Genomic DNA, 24,134 nt, shown 5'->3' with positions numbered 1-24,134 from the left:
TAGGAAACAAGGATTTAGCAAAGGAGATGCTTTGGAATATTTATAATATCAAGTGGCTTGGGAAGGGCAGACAAAACTCAGAGGAGCTTCTCCATCCTCAGATCTGCTGTTTGGGGCTCCTCCTGCTGTTTTAAAACCGGCCTTAGAGATGATTTTTGTGGTTCTGTGCCTGGGATCAGCCTGCTGTGTGGGGTTATTCCCAAGCCCACTCCAGAGGATCCAAATAGAGATTTACGAGCTGGAAAACCCCTCTTTCTAGTGGGTGTGGATTCCCGCACTTCCCATGACTCCCTCCAGCAGGATTTGGACATTATTTAAAGGACAAAGGACAAATAAAAGCTGCTGGGATCACACGTGGTGCTGACAACCCCCCAGCCCTGGCATCACCATCCGCAGGGTCCCACTGTCCCCGGGCCGGAGGCAAAGCCCGCCTGCTTGGGATCCAAGTGCCCTCCTGCTCAGGATTCTGGCATGTTTTGGGGTGTGAAACAGCTCCTGGGGAGCTGCTCCGTGTTCCCAGGCCATGAGGGAGGGACAGACCCTCCAAGGATCCCAAGGCTGCAGCACAGCCCCGTCTGAGGCTGGAGCACTGGCAGCGCTGGCTCAGGACGGAATCCAGGACAGGCACTTCCCAGCCATGGATGCCTTTGCTTGGGAAAGGCCCAGCCCTCCATTCTTTCATTATTTTTTTGCACAATTCCACTTTCCCGCCCCGTCTTCCATCCCTCAGTCCCTGGGAGTTCGTGCCTTTTCTGCTGCGTCAGGCAGGTTCCCAGCAGCGGCAGCAGCGCCTGTGTCACAGCGCTTGGGTTCCAGCCTCCCCTGTCACAACACCGACTCCAGCAGGGATTTCTGACACGGGAAACGTGCGGAGCATCTGCTGGGATGCGAGCTCTGCGCCGAGTTCCGCCGTGCTTCCTCCCAAAGATTGACAGCCCCGTGGATATTCCCAACTGCTTCCTCAGGGAACGTGACAGAAGTGGGGACTGATGCTGCCGCCTGTCATTTTCCTGGCCCTGAACTGGTTGCCATGGAAAGCTTTTCCGCTCCTTGTCTCCACCGCCTGCTATTCCCACGGCTCTGCTGGGATGGGAAAACTCTGGATTTGTAGCAACAGCTCAGGTTATTCCCGATAAATAAACCATGTTTATCAATCAGGTCGATGACCCACGTTGATGTGGTTTAACAGGGTTTGTTTATCAGGATATTTGTGTATCAGGATATTTCTATATCAGGGTATTTCTAGATCAGAATTTTAATCCTGCTGAGTAACCCACGTTAAACCGTGACACCAGTAACTTAAATTCATTCCAGCTGGATTTTCTGGGATAGTAAGGGTTTGGAAAAAATAATAATATTCTTATATTGGAGGATATTGGGGAAAAGCTGTGTCTTGTCTTCCCTCTCGAGGAGCTGGTTTGCTTCCTGAGCTTGCTCCAGGTTGGATTTATCCTACTGGACTGTGTGAATCTGCATCCAGTAATCCTGGTCAGTTCAGGACCGGGGGATGGCTGGGCAGCCTCTGCCTCGGGGACTTGGGAGAAGCTCATGCTGAGCGATGCAAGGGCTGGGAGCTCGCCCTGGTTTGGGTCCTTTCCTCATGCTAGGAAAGGATAAAAAGGGAAAAGAAAGCCCCGTGTCATCCTCAGGGCCTGTTCCTGTGGTTTGGGCTGTTGATCCAGGAGCACTCAGGGAGCAGTTGCCTCCCTTGGTGTTTGCTCAGCCACCTTGGAAGGGGAAACTGTTGCTGCTCTCCTCAAGACAGGCTGGCTGCTTCCCAGGAAATAGAGTCCAGGGATTTGTCCTGCAGCAACAGGCCTGGATTTAACCTCACAGGGTGCCAGCTGCCCAAATTGGACACAGCCCCTCGTTAAGGTGGATTTATTTCACGATACGTTTCTGTCATCGAGGCGTCGCCTTACACTGAGATGTTGGGAATAGCTGGAGATAGAACCTCTGATATCCCAGTCTTCCATCAGCAGTAAATCCCCAGGGACTGGCTTTCCTCACCTTCTGCCAGCCAGGGCTGTGTGCAGGTATTTCACAAATGAAAGGAGAAGGGGGGTGGCAAGAGGCAGGGAATTTTTCCCCCACAGGGAGTTGTTTGGGGTAAAACAGCCTCGCTGGCAGAACAGGTCCCACAGGGGTGGAGGAACTGTGAATGTCGCCGTGCTCTGTCTCAGCCTGGGTAGGATTCCACAGGGATCCCTTTTCCCATCCCATCTGGGCCCCACGGTGCAGGGCAGGGCGATGTCTCCTCGTGCCCAGCGAGGGAGCAGCAGCTCCAGAGCTTTGCTTTGGCTCTCTGCTTCCGACTGGAGGCAGCAGCAGGGTGGGGAGAGATGGAGTGACCTGCGAAAACGCCGTTCCTAAACCTCCCTCAGCTGCTGCAAAGCTGCAGACCCCACGTCCTCCGCTCGGTGTTGGCTGTGCCAGAGCCCTCTGGTGTGGCACACACCTCTCAGTGCACTTCTGGTGCTCCTGATTCTCTCTGTGACCTGCCCGTTGTCCCTTTTCCCAGCGGTGACGTGGAATGCCATGGCCAGCTCCTCGGACAGTGACGATGATGGGTTCATGGCCGTGGATCCAGAGGACGCCGTGCTGGAAGGGACGATGGAGCAGGAGGACGAGCCCCACGCCAAGCTGGAGCCGGAGGAGCCCAGGCACAACAGATCGATGCTGGAGCTCCCAGAAGAGGTTTTGGAATATATCCTGTCCTTCCTCTCTCCCTACCAGGAGCACAAAACCGCCGCCCTCGTCTGCAAACAGTGGTATCGACTGATCAAAGGTACAGTGCTGGCAGTGCCTTTCTTTAACTGTGGGAACAGGGATCTGGAGCCCAGCTCTCTTTTACCTTTGCCTCTTGTTTTCCCCTCAAATGAAATCTGACTTGTGTGAAGTCCCAGCGACATCCCTGGGGTCACTGGCTTTGCTCAAGGGGGGGCTGTAGCGGTGCAGAATTGAACCCCTCAGCCTCTCTCGGGGTGGAAAACCCAGGGAGGCTGTGGATTCCCCTCCCTGGCCTGTCCATGGCCAGGCTGGACGTGGCTCAGAGTGACCTGGGATAGTGGAAGGTTCCACCTGCGGCAGGGCTTTGGAGCTGGATGAGCTTTGAGGTCCCTTCCAGCCCAAACTGAAGCACAGCCCGAGGCCCAGGACAGAGCAGCTCCTTTGCTGCCTCTGGATGCTCCCAGTGCTGCGCTTGGATCGCAGCTTCCTCCCCGGAGCCCCTGCCAGTGTCCCATGGCTAATGTGGCTTTAATTGTGCTTCGTTTGCGTCTTGCTCAGTAATTAACATTCCCAAAGCTGGAAACAGCCCCAGCTCTGGTTCTTAGGGCTCTGCTGGAGATGAGTGGAATATAAAATCTGCATGAGTAGAGATGTGCATATTCCAGCTTCCTGAAAGAGCAGCCCTGAGACACGGATCCTCCCTTTGCCTCCGCACAGCATTCACTCCAGAGCCTCGTGGGGGTATTTTCATGCTGGAGAAGTATGACACAGCAAATAAGGACGGAGAATTTGGACAAGGATACGAGCAGAACCTTCTGCTTCATTTTATTTTAATACATGGGGTGGTTTCTGGTACGGTTCTGTTGGGCGCACGCTTTAATCACGAGCTTCATTTAAAAAACGAGGCGTTCCAGAGGAGAGCACAGTTAGATCCTAGGAAATGGGACACGTTGCTGCACGAGGGGAATGTGTTCCTTCTGGAATGCCCTTGGCTGTTTGTGGGGTGATGGCTCATTTATGGACTTCTCCTCACCTGAAAGCATTGCTCAGATTCCCCGCTGATTTCCCACTTTGCCCAGAGGTGAGCAGGAGGTTAAAGAAACACAGCTACCCAGCAGGGAGCATGGCCCAAAATGACACTTTCTGTGCATAATTTTGGGGCAGCAGCTGCCCACAGCCCTGGGGAAAGGCCTTTTCCGAGTGCTGCAGCCCCGGAGTGGCTGCTTGGCTGTTTCCTGGAGTGGCCTGCAAGGGATGCAGCTGGAATGGACAAACACCTGGGATTCAGCCCAGAGGGATGTGGGAAACACCCCTGGAGTGCAGGGATGAGCAGCCCGAGGCACAGCGTGGCCTTGGGCTGTGTCACCTCTCAGGGGGCAAGTGGTGCTGGGCAGCTGGGCCCTTCTGGGGCAATTCCAGCCAAAAAAGGGTCTGTAAGCACCACCTGTGAGCTGTGCCCAGCGAGGTCACTCGAGGTAAACAATTGATTTGTGTTCTCCTGGTTAATTTTTCCTGTTTGCCAGGATACATCTGCTGTGCAGTCCTGGAGCTCGCGTTCCGTTTCCCGTGTGACTCTCAGGCATCACCTCCTTGAGGACCCCAGGCTTTATTTTTTTATTAAAAAAACCCCTTCCTGCTTTATATCCCGGAGTGGGATTTCTTGCTGAGGGTGTTCCTGGCACAGGGCTTGGGGAAGAACTCTTGGCAGGTTGTGGCATCCTCAGTGCAGGTGCCACCAAGTGTCTGCTGAGCTGCTGCTGCTGCCAAAAGCCTTCTCCAAACCCTTCTGTCTCCTCAGGCAGCAGCCTCTGGCCCCTCCCAGCACCCTCACACAGAATTAGTGGCAGCCTTGGAGCATCCCTGCTGATTTTTATCACTGATATCTCCTCTCCTACTTTCTTCAGGTCCCTGGGCAGTAGCTGCATCCACACTCTTAAAAATTGATTATTGTGCATTTTTTGTCCTCTGAGGTCCCTTGAGGGAAGGGGTGCTGCTCCTCGGGGTGTGGTGAGGGGAGCAGGGGCTGTGGTGCAGCACAGAGAGCTGAACACCAGCTCTCCAAAGCATCCCAGTGCTTCCTTCCTTTCCCAAAGGCTCTGTTTCCCGAGCCGGAGCTGCCGGGGACGGCGTGACCCGGGCCAGTGCTCGTTGCTCCTCTCCACATCTGCAGAGTTCCCTCGTCTGTGCTCTCTTTGATGCCCGAATTCCCAGCGTGTTCACCCCCAGACGCGGGTTCCGTGGAGCTGCTGTCGCCGTGCGGGCACAGCCTGCTCCGGCTGTTCCAGTTTCGCTGTTCTCTCCCCAGGTGTGGCCCATCAGTGCTACCACGGCTTCATCAAGGCAGTGCAGGAAGGGAACATCCAGTGGGAGAGCCGCACTTACCCCTACCCCGGCACCCCCATCACCCAGCGCTTCTCCCACAGTGAGTATCCTCTGGGAATCCTGGCGGGAGCTGCCTCCCTCGGGGTCTGGCAGTGCCCCACACGCCCGTCGCCGCCGGTGTTCACCCCACGGCTCTGCCAGCACTTGGCACAAGAGCAGGGATTTGGGAGCTGCTGGTCCTGGTGGGCTCGTTGATCCTAGGAAATGCTGGTGGAGTGGAAGTGGGGTGGGATTGGGGCTTCCTGGCTGTGCAGGGGTCTTTCTGCAGCTCCCCTTCTTGGAACTAAGGATGGAAAACTCTCCCAGATCATGGAGTCAACCCTAAATGTGTCCCCAAGTGCCACATCCACATGCCACGGGACACTTCCAGGGACGATGGCTCCAGCACTGCCCTGGGCAGTCTGTGCCAGTGCCTGACCACCCTTTCCATGACGAATTTTTCCCAGTATCCAATCTAAACCTCTCCTGGCCCAGCCTGAGGCCGTTCCCTCTCCTCCTGTCCCTGTTCCCTGGGAGCAGAGCCCGACCCCCCCGGCTGCCCCCTCCTGTCAGGGACTTGTGCAGAGCCACAAGGTCCCCCCTGAGCCTCCTTTGCTCCAGCCTGAGCCCCTTTCCCAGCTCCCTCAGCCGCTCCTGGGGCTCCAGCTCCTTCCCAGCTCCGTTCCCTGCCCTGGACATGCTCCAGCCCCTCAGGGTCTGTCTTGTCCTGAGGGACCCAAAGCTGCCCCCAGGACCCGGGCCTGAGCTTTGTGTCCCTCCCTCAGCCACTGGACTGGAGTCATTCCCATCAAAGCCAGTGAGTTCTGGGAAGTGCAGCACTCAGGATGTGCACCAGCTGCTTGCACACGTCCTCTACATCTGTGAGGAAAATTGGGGCCGTTCCAGCCTGCTAGGTTCAGAACCAAGCAGAGCTGCAGGTGGATTTGCTGATGGGAGTGATTCAGTCAACAGCACCACTCAGTGTTTGGGTGAATTTTCCCCTCCTTCCAAGATTCTGGAAGAGAACAGAAAGGGAAAAGAAAAAAAAGTGCCTTTGAGGGAAAGAGATTGAAATAAACCCTGCTCTTTGCAGTGCAGTAACATTGAGCTGCCCCAGCCCCGCCAAAAAAAACACGACAAAAATTCCATCCTGTGGCTCCAGCGCGGGGTCTGAGCCCTCTGGGAGACAGCTCTTCCAGGGAGCAAATTGCATTTTTCTAAGGCAAAATAAACACGGTGCAAGCCCTTCCGTTCCAAGAGCAGCAGGCATTACATTTTCATCTTCCCAAGTAATAATTTATGAGGCAGCCGCTGCGCTGCCTCCTGCCAAGACAAGTCCGGGAGACGCTGCAGGGAGCTCTGGTGAAGTCACTGTGCTCTTCCGAGATATCCTCATCTTCCTGAAGGATGAAAAGGCACCACAGCTCACAGCTCGTTTTCAGCAGCCGCGTTAGGGAAGTGCTTATGAACGACTTGGCATTTGCATGCATTTCCCCTCAATTTTAGCTGCGTTTTTGCGACTGCTGAGCACTCAGGCCAGCTAGAAATTCCCTGGAAAAGGCTCAGAGTTGCCCCAAAGAGCACTGTGTGCTCTTTCCTTTGTCCTGCTGCCTGCTAGGGGCTTCCTGGCTCCAGAATGAGCTGTCTCCCTAAATCCACTGCCCTCGGAGCGTGTAATCCGTGTTAGCCTCGCTCGGTGACAGTGCCCCGGCTCTGCCCGGCCCCGGTGGCCACGGCAGCATTATTAATGCACTTTGTGGGCACAAAGCTAATCTGGATTAACTTGTTTGCTGACTTAAACGGATTGGTTTGTGAGCAGCTGCCCGGATCTGCAGCCTCTGCTTTCCCTGCAGCAGCGTTCTGTGCCTGCGGGCGAGATTCCAGCGTTAAAGCGAAGCTGGGAATCATCAGTTCCGGAAATTCAAACTGAAACCTCTGAACTGTCACCTAAAATCCCGAGGGATGACGGTGAGCTGAGGTGGAGGAAACAGGAGGTGCAGGGAGAGATGCAGGGAGGACTCACAGAGCCCTTTTTTGGGATGAGTGATTTGCCAGTTTTTGTGGGAAGACGTCACTGCCCAGGCACGAGTCACTGCCACCATCAGAGCTCTGTCTGGGGCTCGCTCTCTCTTCCAAGAATTGTCATAACTATCCCAGAAGTGCTCACAGGGAGTACAAACAGACAAGGAGGGGGGAATTTTAAGCAGTTGGGGGTCAACCTGTCTGCTGTGAGTCCTGAAGGGAGGAATGGCAAAAGTGCTGGATGAGGAATAATGAATGGAGGGTGCCGCCGTGGGGAGGGATCGCACAGCTCAGAACGAGCTGCGGATGAGCCGCCGCTTTTCCAGAGGGTTTGACTGAAGCTGCAGAACTGCAGGGCATGAAATATCCATAATGCTGGGTGTTCCGGGGCAGAAATCCTCCATATCTGGGGCTTTTTGGGTGATGTTTGCAGGAGTCACCGAGTTCTTCTATGCATGAACCTGCGGGGTCATAGCAGGGCGATGACTCACGGGGTGAAATCACTGCCCGCAGTGGAAAACGATGTCAGGAGGCTCAGGAATGCAGAAACGGAAAGGCAGCAAAGGAATGCCGACCTTTGTGCCAGGGATATTGATCCTTTGCTGGAGGAGTGACTAATTTTAAGCACTGAATTTATTGTTTTTGTTTCCACGGAGCCTGGGGTTGGTGGCACCACCAGGATGAGTAATGACAGTGATCTGCAGGTTTGACAAAGGCAGGGAGCGGTGAAGGCTGGAATGTTTGTTTTACAGGATGGGCTGCTCCTGGAGCAGAGCTGCAGCTCCTCCCAGCACCCAGCCTTGCTCAATATCCCCGGGATTTTGGCTGCAGCCAGGCCCTGCACTGCAAGGAGCAGGACAATGGCATTTTAGGGAATAAAGAGATAGAGGTGTAGATGGATATAGAGGGAGGTGGGAGAGCTGGGGGTGCTCACCTGGAGAGGAGAAGGCTCCGGGGAGAGCTCAGAGCCCCTTGCAGGGCCTAAAGGGGCTCCAGGAGAGCTGCAGAGGGACTGGGGACAAGGCATGGAGGGACAGGACACAGGGAATGGCTTCCCAGTGCCAGAGGGCAGGGCTGGATGGGATGTTGGGCAGGAATTGTTCCCTGGGAGGGTGGGCAGGCCCTGGCACAGGGTGCCCAGAGCAGCTGTGGCTGCCCCTGGATCCCTGGCCGTGCCCAAGGCCAGGTCGGAGCAGCCTGAGACAGCGGAAGGTGTCCCTGCCCGTGCTTCCAGATGGGCACTGAGGTCCCTTGCAGCCCAGCCCGTTCCTGAGGGATGTTTCCCTGGGGGAGTGCAGGGCTGGCCGTGTTTCCATCTCCAGCCCCTCCTCCCCAGCGCCACCATCCCAAGGGTTCCCTCCAAATCCCAGCCCCACCCCGGCAAGTGGTGCCAGCAGCTCAAGGTGCAGCTTGGCAGCTCCTGCTGGGAATGCCAGCACCGAGGGCTGTCTCCCTCCAACCCAAGGCCCCTGTGGGGATGGGATTTACAGCCCAGCTGGCTCCTTCCCGTCTCCCCAACCCTTGAACTTGGATGGGTTAATTTATCTCATGTTCTCCGGGTTCCAGAAGTCAATGTCCTTTGATTGTGCTGAAGGGAATGTGCTCTCCATTCGGTTTTCCCTTCCCAGTCACCTTTGCTTTGGTTATCAGCTGCTTTGGGTGAAAATCCCTGGTGATTCCTTACTCAGGACGGGGGGAGTCAGGAATGTGGTGAGAGCCAGCTGCCTCTGCTCTCTTGGAGCATCAGTGTCTTCAGACATCAGAATTACTGAGTCATTTCCGAAGATAAGCCACTTCTGCAGCACTGAAACTCTGGGGGTCACTGAATTTTGCTGGGACATAAAAAAACCCCAACTAAATCCATTCAGTGTTTTCTACACAAAAAATCCCTAAACCCATCAGGGATGTGCACAATTTCCCCCGATTTACTCCACGCCTGGTATAAACTATATATAAGTATACCATGGAATCACAGAATATCCTGAGCTGGATCCACAAGGATCATCAAAGTCCAGCACAGAACAGCCCCGACAACCCCACTGTGAAATTCCTACAGCCTGGAATAAACTCCAGCTTTCATTGGGCTTTCTTTTTCCTCTTTTTCCCTATATTTTTTCCCCCCTCAAGCTGCTCTGCCTTCCTTATCTTCAGCAGCTTAAAATGACTCTAAAAAGAAGCAGGAAAGCACAGTTTCAATGATTTTGCTGTGGGATTATTCCACGTGGAATTTTACAGGAAACCCAGAATTCTGCCCATCCTCCAAGGCAGATAAGATGAGTTTATCTGGAAGTTCCTTCTTGTCAGAGGTACCTGGATGCTGCAGACACTTCCATGGATTTTCTGTTGCTGCAGAGCTTGTTTTGGGGCCAAAAGCTCTTGATTTCCCTGGGTATCTTTGAGGGGTTGTCAAACGTGGTGTTCCCTCCCTGTTCCCCATCCCGCTGCCTGATCCTTTCCCACAGGGAGCAGAGGGAATGCTCATGGGAGATCCTGGGTTTTAGTGGGGCTTTTTAAGGTGAGATGGGGTGAAATCCTGAAAATAGAACGAACCCCCAGGCCTGGGTGCACAGAGCAGGGTCTGTGAGCTGCGTGAGCCAGCTCAGGGAAGGTCAGTGGGCTGAGCGCCTTAATCACAGCTAAGCTAATTAATTACAGCCTTGTAAGGCAGTTTTCTCTGCCCTTTGAGGAGCAGCTCTGCTTGAGGGGATAATCCTCTTGGGAAGGTTCTTGCTGGAGCTTCACCCTGCTCAGGGATACCCCATGGTTCCAGGGAGCTGGAGCAGCCTGGCTGCTTTTTTCCAGGGAGGAAAGGGCCTGATCTTGGTGTGTCCCCCTGAGGCACAGGGCAGTGACAGAGCTGTGTCCCCCTGAGGCACAGGGCAGTGACAGAGCTGTGTCCCCCGAAGCACAGAGCAGTGACAGAGCTGTGTCCCCCCAAAGCAGGGCAGTGACAGAGCTGTGTCCCCCAAAGCACAGAGCAGTGACAGAGCTGTGTCCCCCCAAAGCAGAGCAGTGACAGAGCTGTGTCCCCCAAAGCACAGAGCAGTGACAGAGCTGTGTCCCCCAAAGCAGAGCAGTGACAGAGCTGTGTCCCCCTGAGGCACAGGGCAGTGACAGAGCTGTGTCCCCCCAAAGCACAGAGCAGTGACAGAGCTGTGTCCCCCCAAAGCACAGGGCAGTGACAGAGCTGTGTCCCCCCAAAGCACAGGGCAGTGACAGAGCTGTGTCCCCCAAAGCAGAGCAGTGACAGAGCTGTGTCCCCCAAAGCACAGGGCAGTGACAGAGCTGTGTCCCCCAAAGCACAGAGCAGTGACAGAGCTGTGTCCCCCTGAGGCACAGGGCAGTGACAGAGCTGTGTCCCCCAAAGCACAGGGCAGTGACAGAGCTGTGTCCCCCCAAAGCAGAGCAGTGACAGAGCTGTGTCCCCCAAAGCACAGAGCAGTGACAGAGCTGTGTCCCCCCAAAGCAGAGCAGTGACAGAGCTGTGTCCCCCCAAAGCACAGAGCAGTGACAGAGCTGTGTCCCCCCAAAGCACAGGGCAGTGACAGAGCTGTGTCCCCCGAAAGCAGAGCAGTGACAGAGCTGTGTCCCCCCAAAGCAGAGCAGTGACAGAGCTGTGTCCCCCAAAGCACAGAGCAGTGACAGAGCTGTGTCCCCCGAAAGCAGAGCAGTGACAGAGCTGTGTCCCCCCAAAGCACAGGGCAGTGACAGAGCTGTGTCCCCCAAAGCACAGGGCAGTGACAGAGCTGTGTCCCCCCAAAGCAGAGCAGTGACAGAGCTGTGTCCCCCAAAGCAGAGCAGTGACAGAGCTGTGTCCCCCCAAAGCAGAGCAGTGACAGAGCTGTGTCCCCCAAAGCACAGGGCAGTGACAGAGCTGTGTCCCCCAAAGCACAGGGCAGTGACAGAGCTGTGTCCCCCCAAAGCACAGGGCAGTGACAGAGCTGTGTCCCCCAAAGCACAGGGCAGTGACAGAGCTGTGTCCCCCCAAAGCACAGAGCAGTGACAGAGCTGTGTCCCCCAAAGCACAGGGCAGTGACAGAGCTGTGTCCCCCAAAGCAGAGCAGTGACAGAGCTGTGTCCCCCAAAGCAGAGCAGTGACAGAGCTGTGTCCCCCAAAGCACAGAGCAGTGACAGAGCTGTGTCCCCCAAAGCAGAGCAGTGACAGAGCTGTGTCCCCCCAAAGCACAGAGCAGTGACAGAGCTGTGTCCCCCAAAGCACAGAGCAGTGACAGAGCTGTGTCCCCCGAAAGCAGAGCAGTGACAGAGCTGTGTCCCCCAAAGCACAGGGCAGTGACAGAGCTGTGTCCCCCAAAGCAGAGCAGTGACAGAGCTGTGTCCCCCCAAAGCAGAGCAGTGACAGAGCTGTGTCCCCCTGAGGCACAGGGCAGTGACAGAGCTGTGTCCCCCAAAGCACAGGGCAGTGACAGAGCTGTGTCCCCCCAAAGCAGAGCAGTGACAGAGCTGTGTCCCCCAAAGCACAGGGCAGTGACAGAGCTGTGTCCCCCCAAAGCAGAGCAGTGACAGAGCTGTGTCCCCCAAAGCACAGAGCAGTGACAGAGCTGTGTCCCCCAAAGCAGAGCAGTGACAGAGCTGTGTCCCCCTGAGGCACAGGGCAGTGACAGAGCTGTGTCCCCCAAAGCACAGGGCAGTGACAGAGCTGTGTCCCCCAAAGCACAGGGCAGTGACAGAGCTGTGTCCCCCAAAGCAGAGCAGTGACAGAGCTGTGTCCCCCAAAGCACAGGGCAGTGACAGAGCTGTGTCCCCCAAAGCACAGGGCAGTGACAGAGCTGTGTCCCCCAAAGCACAGAGCAGTGACAGAGCTGTGTCCCCCAAAGCAGAGCAGTGACAGAGCTGTGTCCCCCAAAGCACAGAGCAGTGACAGAGCTGTGTCCCCCAAAGCAGAGCAGTGACAGAGCTGTGTCCCCCCAAAGCACAGGGCAGTGACAGAGCTGTGTCCCCCTGAGGCACAGAGCAGTGACAGAGCTGTGTCCCCCCAAAGCAGAGCAGTGACAGAGCTGTGTCCCCCAAAGCACAGAGCAGTGACAGAGCTGTGTCCCCCAAAGCAGAGCAGTGACAGAGCTGTGTCCCCCAAAGCACAGGGCAGTGACAGAGCTGTGTCCCCCCAAAGCACAGGGCAGTGACAGAGCTGTGTCCCCCCAAAGCACAGAGCAGTGACAGAGCTGTGTCCCCCCAAAGCACAGGGCAGTGACAGAGCTGTGTCCCCCAAAGCACAGGGCAGTGACAGAGCTGTGTCCCCCCAAAGCAGAGCAGTGACAGAGCTGTGTCCCCCCAAAGCAGAGCAGTGACTGAGCTCTGTTGCTGTTCCAGGTGCGTGCTACTACGATGCCAACCAGTCCATGTACGTGTTCGGGGGCTGCACCCAGAGCAGCTGCAACGCCGCCTTCAATGACCTCTGGAGACTGGACCTCAACAGCAAGGAGTGGATCCGGCCCCTGGCCTCAGGTGAGCCCTGGCAGCTGCCCCCACCCCTCATCGCTCCTGCCCACGGCTGCCTGCCTCCATTCGGTGTGCCCGGGTGCGTTTGAGCGTTATCCCACCGGGGTTCGGGTTGTGTCGGGTTGTGTGGCTGCTTTGTGGCAGTCTCTGTGTCCTCAGCACCACCTTGGGTGGGTTTTCTCGGGAGCAGCTGCTCCCTGCTGGTTCCTGCCAGGCAGGGTGAGGGACACTTCTCTGCAGCCACCAGAGCCTGCGTTGATAAGGCGGTGAAAATCGGGATTGTTCAGCCTGGAGAAGGCTGAGAGAGTTGGGATTGTTCAGTCCCAGGAAGGCTGAGAAAGATGTGATGATTGTTCAGCCTGGAGAGGAGAAGCTCCAGGGAGAGCTCCGAGCCCCTTGCAGGGCCTAAAGGGGCTCCAGGAGAGCTGCAGAGGGACTGGGGACAAGGCATGGAGGGACAGGACACAGGGAATGGCTTCCCAGTGCCAGAGGGCAGGGATGGATGAGATATTGGGAAGGAATTGTTCCCTGGGAGGGTGGAGAGGCCCTGGCACAGGGTGCCCAGAGCAGCTGTGGCTGCCCCTGGATCCCTGACAGTGCCCAAGGCCAGGTTGGAGCAGCCTGAGACAGTGGAAGGTGTCCCTGCCCATGGCAGGGGTGACACTGGGCGGTGTTTAAGGTCCCATTCCGTGATTCCGTGGTGAGAGTCATTGTCCCAAAGCTGAGATTTTCTGTGCTCATTCCAGTGGCTCCCACTCCAGGTATTTTGGGGAGTGGAGCAGACAAGCCCGTGCAGGTGGGAGAGCGTGGGAAAGCAGGTTCGTTCCTGCTGTCCAGGCACCCTCAGCCGGGCAGGAAAACACCACGAATTATTTCCCACAGTGGTTTTTGTGCTGGAAATGTCACCCATGACAGTTTGAGTTTTTTCGTTTAATTTCTGAATTCCACTAAAATAACTTTGAGGAAAGCAGAAGAATTGGGGGAAGCTCTTGGGGCAGGGGGGGAAATCGGTGTTAAAGCAGCTGTTTTGGCAGAAGGAGGGAGGAGAAAAGGAGCTCAGCATTCCTTGTTGGGCACAGAATTCCCTGCCGTGTGCTCCAAGTATCGTGGACTGCTCAGACATTGTTTAAAGTATTCTCTTGTCTCGCACTTGAAGTCCTCCAAAATCCAGATGTTTCTGACACCTCACTTGCTGCTTGGCTATCCATCCACACTTCCCTGTGTTCTGCTTTCCCTGAAGGATTCCCGCAGGGGGAATTCAGGCGTTGGGGATTTAACCGGGAGAAGGCGAACCCCACCCTTCCAAACCGGCTCCTGCCATCCCTCCTTCCCTGCCCGAGCGCTCTCCCTGTGCTGGGGGCTGGAGAGGAGCAGCATAAACAGGATACTGGGCTCTGCAGACCTCTGCTCCGCCCCAGGCCGGCGATTCCTGCAGCCCAGGGAGCTCTTCCGCCGCGCTGAATGCGGGGCACGGCTCGGAGCCGGCCCTGCTGCGGCGCCGGGGCTCCGCTGCCCCGCTGACACCCAGCGCTCCCGAAGAACGAGTCCTGTGGGAATGCGTGTCGGGGTGAGGTCCCACGGGAAGATCCCCCGAGGAGATATTCCTGCATGCTGTCATGAGCGAGATGGGATCGCAACTGAAACCGGAGGCAGGGAACAGGGAGCGCTCTTGTTCCTGGTTTTCTGAAGGGATGAGTCACCCCGCGGTGGGATCTGACACAGCTCCTGCTTTTCCTTTGGGTGCCCTGAACCAGAGGGTTGGCACCAGGAGAGAAGAGTGGCTGGAGGGGACAAAAGCAGAGAGCTTTGAAATCCTGGGATGTAAATAAGGCAGGAGGGTGTTTTTTAAAAAAAACCCGAAGAGTTGACATTGATTGATTACCAGTCGTTGTGAGGGCAGGCTAATTGCTGTGGAGGAGTTCCCACACCTACCCCACAGACTCCAGAGCTCTGGAATAAGACCCTGGCTCTTTCCCAAGGCCGGGTCTTGCTCGGAGAGGTTCCGTCACACTCCACGTGTGCCCTCGTTAAGCATCTTCTCTAAGGAGCAGGGAATGGGAGCACAGTGTTCTGGACACAACTTCATCCCTTTCTGAGAGGCTTTTCCAGGAGAAAACACCCTGTTGTTGTTGTTGTTTGTTCCTGCCTGTTTTCATCCGGGTTTTCTGGCTCCTGGGTATGAGATGACATCAGAGCTGGATAATTCCCCTCCAGCCCGAGCTGCTTCACCTGGGAGTAAATATTTAGCCTTCAAAGAAATAATTGGCCTGGGTTTCTTTCGTCTCCAAGACGGAGGAGGGAGATAATTACTTCAAAAAACCCTAATTTTTGAGGTCTCAAAGTATTTTTTTGCTTAGATCTGAAACAATGGCTTTGACGTGTGACTGATGAGGCTGGAGCAGCACGAGAGAGTTGGTGCGCAGCTCTCGTGGAGAGCTTTTGGTGGGGTTTGCAGCTCTGGACAGGAGGGTGGCAGGCAGCAGGATCTCTGGTTTAGGAAGGTGCCTCCCAGCTCCTCTCCCTCGAGCTCTCCTGGCCATTGTGGAGCTGCTCCCACCCCTTCCACTCCCACTCAGGACCTGCTGGAGCAGGAGCGGGATAATTTCCAGCGCCATGCGTGGGACGCTGCGGTGCTGTCCCAGGGGAGGTGGTCCCTGCAAGGTGGGTGCTTTCCTCGCCCTCAGTTGCTCAGTTAACCTGGGCAGCTGCTGGAATTTGAGCCCATCTCTGCACAGGGGACCCCGGTGTGGAGGGCTGGGGCTGGTCTATGCTGGAATCTGTTTATCCAGCTGGAGGCCAGGGTGAGGCCCCACTCACTGCTGTGAGTCCAGCTGGAGCACGCTGGTTTCAGTGGTGATAGTCCCTGGTGCTCCCCAAAAATGGGCTGAACAGCCAGGAAAGAAACCAAATCCCATTGGAAACAGAGAGTCCCAGGACTTTCAGTACCTGGAGGGGCTCCAAGAATGCTGGAGATGGACTTTGGACAAGGGCCTGGAATGCCAGAGGGCAGGGTCAGATGGGATTTTGGGAAGGAATTGTTCCCTGTGAGGGGGGGAGGCCCTGGCACAGGTTGGAAGTGTCCCAGGCCAGGCTGGACAGGGCTTGGAGCAGCCTGGGAAGGTGTCCCTGCCCATGGCAGGGGTGGCACTGGATGGGCTTTAAGGTCCCTTCCATCTCAAACCATTCCATGATTCCATGACTCGGTGCAGTGGGAGCTGCAGGGGTTTGTGGTGAGGCCTTTGCTGATGCCTGGACTTGGCTGAGCCGGGATTCCTCCCCGGATCTGCTGCCCTGCTGGCAGGGAAGGTTTGTCCTGTGTCTGTGCAGTCTGTGAAACACTCCTGGTGAGATCCCATCTATCCCGGTGCACGGGAAGCTGCTGGAAGGCTCTGGGAGAAGCCCCAGGCCCCGTTCCACCGTCGGAGCCTCCTGTCCGTGTCCCCCTGCAGGGATCATCCCCAGGCAGAGCCGGGAGCGTGTCCGTCCCCAGGCAGTGTCTGGCTGTCCTGCCCGGGCCCTTTCAGGCTCTTCTCTCTGCAGGCTCTGTCCCTGCCTGGATTTGTTGGTTCCAGTTCCTCAGAGTCCTGCACCCGGCCTCTCTCAGCCAGAACCACACCAGGAAATGCCTTTTTGAATTAGAGAGACAAAAGGCCAGGAGCTTTGCTCTCCCAGGGGCTCATGGCACAGAGCTGAACAGCTTTTCCCTTTAAAACTGAGCCTGTTGTGCTTATGAAGTCGGGAGTGGTGCTGGAAAGACCAGGGAGAGGAATTCCTGCTGAAGTCCTGCAGGATCTGCACATCCTCCTCTTGTGTCTGTGTTGTCATCCCCCCTTTGCTGCCCTGCAGCTGCCTGGCCAGGCAGGAGGCTGGAAGGAGCCCCGTCCCTCCCGTGTCCCGGTGTGTTTCCCACTGCCAGGCCGGGATATCCCTCTCTGATCTCGGAGGAGTTCAGGAGCCTCGGGGCTCCGCTTTTCCTGCTGCTGGGAGGAGGCTCCTGGTGCTGCTGCCCGGGGCCACCCTTCCCCCGGCAGGGACACCTCCCCAGGGCTTCGCTCCGGGCCTTCTCTCCCTGCAGTCACGCTGGGGAGATGGGAAAGCTTCTCATCTTCCTCAGGATTTCGGGATCAGGCTCGGAGGCAAAACTCCTTGGTGTGATGCTTTGCTGCTCTCTGTCCCCACGGTGTCGGGACGTGGCTGTTCCTCCCTCCTGCTCCCGCCCGGGCATGAGCAGAGCCCTCCCGCCCGAGGTTTGTACCTGAACCTCCTGGGTGGCCTCAGCCCGGCACACTGAAACCCCTCTGCCAGGGCTCCTCTTGGCTCAGCTCCTCCCCAGCCCCCTGCTGCTGTGAGTGGGCGCTGCTGCAGTTGCCGGATCAGGTTTCCCTTCGGGAGCTGAGGGGAAGGTGCCTTTGATGGTGTTGTGTCAACAAAAGCAACAGCCCGAAGGAGGCAGGAGAGGCTCGGGAGAGACTCCTGGTGTCAGATGTGGTGCTGGTGGAGAAACCACCCCGTCGCTCGTGGAGCAGAGAGGTTTGGCCTTGACAGAGCTGTGCAAAAACCTTGCCCCGAGCTAAAAAGCTCAGCCTTGTTTTCATCTGCCCCTTCTAGAAAAGAGTGGTGAGTTTTCAAAACAATTCTCCAAACAGTCCGTGGAGTTTCACAGTGCTGCTCCCGCTCTGGAGTGAATTCCTTGGCTGGGATCTCTGTGGAGCTGAAGGAGTCACAGGGAAGGACTGAGTGGGCTTCCCAAGGAGGGGAGACGGTGCTGGATCCCACAGGACCCCACAGGATCCCACAGGATCCAGCCCTCCACGGCCACAGAGTGGCACCAGCACTCAGGGAGTGAATCCCACTGGGACAGGAGCAGGGCTGTGCAAGGGCTCGGTGGGAATCTGAGGAGTAAACAGAGGTGTGGGAATAGTGGGAAGCTCCTCATGTGTGGATTTAAACCCTCTGTGACTGAAGATTGTGCACCTCGTTCAGTTCATGGTTGTGTTTTGCATCAGCTCTGTCCAGTCCTGGGACCCTTGACTCGGGAGGGCCCTGGAGCGGCTGGAGCGAGTCCAGGGCAGGGAAGGGAGCTGGGAAGGGGCTGGAACCCCAGGAGCGGCTGAGGGAGCTGGGAAAGGGGCTCAGCCTGGAGCAAAGGAGGCTCAGGGGGGCCCTTGTGGCTCTGCACAAGTCCCTGACAGGAGGGGGCAGCCGGGGGGGTCGAGCTCTGCTCGCAGGGAACAGGGACAGGAGGAGAGGGAACGGCCTCAGGCTGGGCCAGGGGAGGCTCAGGGTGGAGGCCAGGAGGAATTTCCTCGTGGAAGGGGCTGCCCAGGGAGGTTTGGAGTGCCCATCCCTGGAGATGTCCAAGGAAGGCCTGGAGGTGGCACTCAGTGCTCTGGGCTGGGGACAAGGTGGGGATCAGGCACAGGGTGCACTCGATGGTCTGGGAGGGCTTTTCCAGCCTCGGGGATTCTGGGATTCTTTTTCCTGAAGAGCAGTCACTGAGACGCTCTGCCCTGACCCCAGACTGCAGCTCTGCTCCCCTTGCAGTCACTTCCCTCACAGGGATCCTGGGCACAGCCTTGCTTTGGGCATTAAAACGCCCCAAAATCCTGACCTGACCAAAATTCTGGCTGCAGAATTCCCTTGGTGTCCCCCTGTGCCTCTGGCCTCGCCGACGGCCCCCTGATTGAAAGCAAACCTCAGTTTATTAAAAACTCGGGATCACCTTGAGCCCACTGAGGCCGTGTGGTCGCTGTTGGCCTCCCGGGAACCCAGAGGAGCCAAAAGCTGATTCCTGGCACGGAAGAACGTCTCTAATTATGACTGAGTGCCTGAGCCTCCGAAGTGGAGCAGGTTAATGGGATAGATGGAAATCCCTCGTGCTGTGAGCGGTGAGCCTGGAAGAGGGGAAGGCTTTTTCCAGCTCTGTTCCTGATCTGGGTGGTTTTTTCCTCGTTGCTCTTTGAGTTTGGTAGCAGCAGGGCCTGTTCCTGCCTCTGCAGAGCTGAAACATTCCACTTCACCCTCAAATAATCCGTGGCTTTCCCTCCACCATCCAAAGGCTCTTGCGTCCTCCAGCTCGGAGTGACTTGACCCCGTTGGAAGCTCAGCTTTGATCCTGTGAGTCCCCTGCCTGGAGCTTCCTTATCCTGCACCTGATTTCTTTCTTATCACACACCCGATTTCCTCCTTATCACACCCCTCATTTCTTCCTTACCCACCCCTCATTTGTGCCCTTCTGGAACAAGGACTTTCCGGGCTTTGTCCCATGCCACCCTCTGGGACAGAGGCTGTCCCAGCACAGGTTGCTTGGAATTGCTTTCTCCAGTATCAATATATTGATTTTTGATAAATTTATTGATTTCTCCATTTTGGGCTCCCAGCTTTACGAGGAGGTGAGTGACCACTCCTGCCAAGCCTTTGACAGACAAACCCTCCAGCAATATCCCTGGATACAGAGTTTGGACTTCATTGCTGCCCTTGCAGAGGGTGGATTGGCAGCTCCGAGGTGGGAGCAGGGCGGTTCCCAGCCCCTGGATCCATCTGAGCGAGGCAGCCCCGGCATTCATTTGTTCCTCTCTTTGCCTGGGTGGTTTTGCAGACATCTCTAATGGAATTTGTGGTGTTCAATAGGAAATATCTCAAGGGCAAGAGATGAAAAATCAACCCAAATCGAGTGAAAGCTTTTTTTAATTTTTCTTTTTTTGCGTCAGCTGCCGCCTGGTTGGGAAGGCACTGATGGTCTCCAGGAGATTAATCCATGGGTTTAGGTTTACAGCACACACCTCCCCTCCCTTGGATTTGCCAGGCTCTGTCCTCCTCCAGCAGCTCGTGGCCTTTCTGGCCGTGTTTAACCTCGGGAAGCTTTTTGTTGTCTGGATCCAAAGCACATTCCATGGATGGCCACCCTGCCATGCCTGCCCCTGGCACGGATCAGTGCAGGAACACACAGGCACAAAACCCACGTGCAAACTGAGTGGATCTGCCGGGTGCAGGGATTTATCCCACAAGTGCCTTCACTGAACCAGGCAGCAAAAGCCAAAAGATCCCTCTCTTCTTCCCGGGGGTCTGTGTGGCTCCTGGACACTTCCTGCCTGGGAATCTGCTCCCTGCAAATAAAGGCACCTGCCTGGAGAGCCTGGTGGGGTGAAGGGCTTTACTCCCGCCACATGGACTGGTCAGTGGGGCGGGAAATGGGTGTGGATTGCCACTGCTGGGGAAAAACGTTCCTGTGCCTCCCATTCCTGAATCCCACAGCTGAAATGGCCTCACTTCCCACATTCCTCCCTCCCCCTGACCCTACCTGGCTGCATCCTGCCCCTCCCTCCAGCTGGCAGCGGCTTATCCTTATCAGTGCTGTGTTCCCACAGCTTTTCCAGGGCCTCCCGATATCTGACAAGGTCACAAAGTCACGGAGTCACTTCTTTCCACTGGAGCTGGAGGGTGGGGGGCAGAGTCAGTTCAGCAAGTAGAGTAAGGTGTGCCTGGTCCTCGGGGTGCGCTGCCTCTCAGGAATGCGGTGCCGGAGGCAGCCAGGAGTGGCTTTGGAGAAGCCATGGATTACCCGCCCAGGGAGGTGGGAATGTGCCCAGGACCTGGGGCTGGCTCAGGCTGGCAAAGGGGTTTTACCCCAGCAGGCCAAAGCACTTCCCCTCTCCTATTCCCTGCTCCCTGCAGGACTTGGAAGTTCAGCGAATTTTTACCCGTGGGCAAAACGTGGGGGAAGAACCTTCCCTGCGGTGGGAAAGGGGCTCCTCGGAGCGGGGGCTCAGCTGCCTCAGTCAGCAGGGCAGGGAGGCAGCGGCCGGCCGGCTGTGACAATCCCCCGGGCAATGATCCCTGACCCTTTGGGTGCCCTCCTGTCCTGCCTCGAGATGTGGTAGGAGCCATGTGGGAAGGGAGTAAAGAGGGAAAAGCTGAGGAGGCTGGGAGAAGAGCGGCTCGAAGGGAAGTGGGCGTTTCAGTGGTGATCTGGCTTCCCTCTTCCCTCAGTACAGGCTTGGGGACTCGCCTTCTTCTACGGGCAGGGACACCTTCCACTATCCCAGGTTGCTCCAAGCCCTGTCCAACCTAGCCTTGGAAACTTCCAGGGTTGAGTGGAAATCCCTCCTAGTAGTACCAGCAGGTACCAGTAGTAGTAGTAGTAGTAGTAGTAGTAGTAGTAGTAGTAGTAGTACCTGGTACTCCCGCCTCCACCCTGGAGAACAATTTGCATTTCAATGATCCCAGAGTGGAGCTCTGTCATCCCTTTAACCCAGGCAGAAGTTAGGCTGCATTTTCCAAGAGGGGTTTTTTTTTCTGTCAGGATTTTTTTCCCCTTTTTCCTGACGTTTGATTTCCCAGCACTGCGGACAGTTTAATTTCTCGCTCATCCGAGTTTGGTTGGAGCCGAGGAATTTGCAAACTGTGGCTCAGACAAAGCATGTCCAATTTATTTCCTTTTCAGGAAAAGGCTCAAAACCCCGGAGCCACACACAGGGTTGTTGACACTGGTGGTGTCTCACATCTCATGAATGTGTTGCACCCCAGAGGGAGCTGATCCCTCCTTCCCAGGGCCGGTGCCGTCGTCCCGAGGCGTGGGAGGCACCCAGGGGTGATGGTTTCCCTGGACACAAACTCCCTGATCGTTTCATATCCAATTATTCCATTTTCCTGGGTCTCTGAGAGCACCCTCCCTCCTGGGCAGGTACCTCCCTGTCCATTGTGGGGTTTGTGGGATAAGACCCCGCTATCCCTTGGCTACACTGTCAGCTGGGAAGGAAAGGACAGGTCCTGCTTTTCCTTCGGAAAGATCCTGCTGGGAGTTTCGGGCAGGCTGTGCTGACATCTATCGGCAAGAGCTCCTTCCAAGACAGCCCAGCCTTTGCCTTGAGGACTCAATCCAGCAGGATTGCGTGTGTAATACTCGGGATTGAGCAGGCAGCATTCCCTGGGCAGTGTAATCCATACCCAGCACGATGTACCTTCCAAGCCTCTCCAAATCCTGGCGCTCCATAGCCCGATTTTAATCTTTTCCCCAAGCATCTGCTGTAAAGCTCTCGCAGAACGGGGCAGGCACGCGGAATGACAGAGCACTGGCTTGTGCTTGTCTGCACTCCAAAGGTGGATTTGGATTCCTGAACATGAAATATTCAGTGAGTTTGGCGTTCAGGGCTGGAATTACTGGAATGAGGGAGAAAAGTGCTTCCCTGGCGAGGAGGGAGCGAAGTTCAGGAACCGATGGATTGAAAATGGGAATAAAGGGGGAGACAGCGAGGGAGGGGAGTGCGAAGAGCTGGACTGAATATCCCTCCCTGCGCTGGGAATTTCAGTGGGAAGATGCTGGGGTTTCAGTAAATAACTGCTGTCCTTGCAGCAAACATTGGGAGGAGCGAAGCCCTGGCTCTTCCCAGGCTTTTTGCACTTCCTCCCTCTGACTGCATCCAGGAGTTGTTGTGGATTCCCCATCCCTGGAAGTGTCCAAGGCCAGGCTGGACAGGGCTTGGAGCAACCTGGGACAGTGGAAGGTGTCCCTGCCATGGCAGGGGGTGGAATGGGATGAGCTTTCAGGTCCCTTCCATCCCAAACCATTCCAGGATTCTCTGGCTGTGCCCGCAGGGTGCTCTTTAGAGGATAGTTGAGGTTTGGAGCCCCGTGGTAGCTGTAACCTCACCGAATTACACAGCAGCCATTTCCTGGAACACCACTCATTTTGGGATTCTCCGACGTCGGGGCGGCCGCCGCCGCCTGCCTCGCGCTGCGGGAAACGATCCGGGAGCGAAAAGTGCGGAGCTCAGCAGGGCTGGGACGCATCCCCGCTATCCCACACCGACCTCATCCCTGCCCTGCAATTACCCGCTCCTCAGGGCGCTGGGGAGCCCGATCCAGCAATTCCCATCCCTTCCCTCGCCTCCTGGAGGGAAGACAAGCGGCAGGAGCTGCTCATCCCTTTATCTGGGAGCGCTGAGCTCTTTCATTGCGCCGGGGCTGATTTGGGGAGGTGTCTGTGGAGAAGTGTGATTTGGAGAAGTCTGTGGGGCAGTGTCACTGCAGGGGGAATAGAAACACGAGCGTGGAAGCAGGGAGAGGTGGATCATTGGGATTCCGCCCACAGAGAGAGGGAACGGAGGCTTGTGCAAGAGCAGCACCTCGGTGCAGGGCCAAATCCGCCTTTCCCAAAGGATGATTGCGAAGCGTGACCTCACCCCGCGGAGCACCCAGCACCTCGGGGCGATGCTGCCGGGGAGGAGGGCACAGGGTGTACCCCAATAAAGCCTCTCCTGCAGCGTGGAGGTGCGGGAATTGTGGCAGGAATCACAGCGATCCCCGTTCGCGGCTGTTGGCAGATAAGAGGCCGAGCCCGGAGCGTTCTGGCGCGGTTATCTCGGGACTGTTTGCTCAATTGCTGCATAAGGACATTTTTGCCAGGCATTAGCACAGAGTGACTCAGTAAATCCAGTTGCGCAGGGTTCAGAGGGCACTGCCTCTCCTTTTCCACGGCTTTATCGGAGCGGCAGCACCTCAGAAACGCCGGGGTTAAAAAAATACCCACGGGGACCTTGCAAAAGCACAGAGGTGACTGAGCCTCCCCGGGGTTCTGCTCCACCGCCCAGAGATTGCGAGAAACCAAAGCTTCGCTTCCACACCGGGGTTTGACCGGGCTTGTACCACAATCCCCAGTCACTGCAGGGTGGAAATCCCACACTGGGAGTGCAGTGGGAATTCTGTCTGCGTGTCACCGTCGGGGGGTTGCTGACGTGCCCCCCAAAATAAACTCGGGATATTCCCCCCCCCCACCCTCCCAGAGGTTATTTGTGCCTGCAGAGGAGACAAATCGGATCTTGTTCAGTTTTTCCTTAAAACTCCTGCGAGGCTGAATTCCTGTCTGCTTCCCAGCATGGAATTTGGGGTTTTTCTGGAAGGGAACACTAAATTGCCTGTGGTTTTGGTAAGGGAAGATGATACTTCTGTGGCTTTGAAAGGCTCTAAGGTTTAGGCAGGCCCGGTCAGAACTGATCTAGAACATGTTCGTAATCCCAGTGCTCTGTTTTAGACATTTTGGGAATAAAAACAGGTGAACGTCAGATGCTGGATCCGAGGCAGCTGAGCAGAGTCCTCAGTGTTGGGTTTGACTTTGGCGTGCAGCAGGCCGAGGGGACGTCTGCTCTTCCCACGGGAGTTCTCCTTTGGCGTCTCCCAAACCCAGTGTTAGTGCTGGGATCGCTGGGATGCTCGTCCTCCTCCGGCCTCCGGACCGCTGCTCGCCAGCCTGTCCTCTTCCCTTTGGGAAACCTGGCGGGGATTCGGATGAGTCTGCTGACTGCCATGGAAAAATCCCGGCTGGCCTGGGAAGCAGAGGGATTTGTTATTTTTTTCCTTCTGCGGTTTTGCTTCCGGTTGAAGGGGAAAGATTTGGGGATTTCACGCTGTCACACAAGTTTGGGATGGAGCTCTGTGAGGTGGGATGTAGTCAGGGATCCCTCAGCTGGCGTGGATGATGGTGCCGGGGTGGATGAGGGTTGTGGATTGGAAACTGGAATTTGAAAATCCAGGTCCAGACTAAAAGCTGGACTAAAAACCAGCCCCTG

At 56.2% G+C, this 24,134-nt stretch overlaps 1 protein-coding gene across 3 annotated transcripts in view; it reads left to right on the top strand.

Annotated features, from left to right (window-relative positions):
* Positions 1-24,134, top strand: part of FBXO42 (F-box protein 42) — a 47,538-nt gene that overhangs the window by 13,265 nt on the left and 10,139 nt on the right. For all 3 annotated transcript variants that reach the window (XM_039565757.1, XM_039565759.1, XM_039565758.1), the window contains exons 2-4: positions 2,522-2,788; positions 5,036-5,152; positions 12,442-12,576. In XM_039565757.1, the coding sequence (XP_039421691.1) occupies positions 2,539-2,788; positions 5,036-5,152; positions 12,442-12,576 (502 nt within the window). In that variant the 5' untranslated portion in view covers positions 2,522-2,538. The remainder of the gene's footprint in view (positions 1-2,521; positions 2,789-5,035; positions 5,153-12,441; positions 12,577-24,134) is intronic.

This window comes from Corvus cornix, chromosome 27 (assembly GCF_000738735.6).
Source record: "Corvus cornix cornix isolate S_Up_H32 chromosome 27, ASM73873v5, whole genome shotgun sequence".
Taxonomy (NCBI): Eukaryota; Metazoa; Chordata; class Aves; order Passeriformes; family Corvidae; genus Corvus; species Corvus cornix.
Note: the sequence above shows the minus strand (reverse complement) of the source record. Positions and strands in the feature narration are given on the sequence as shown.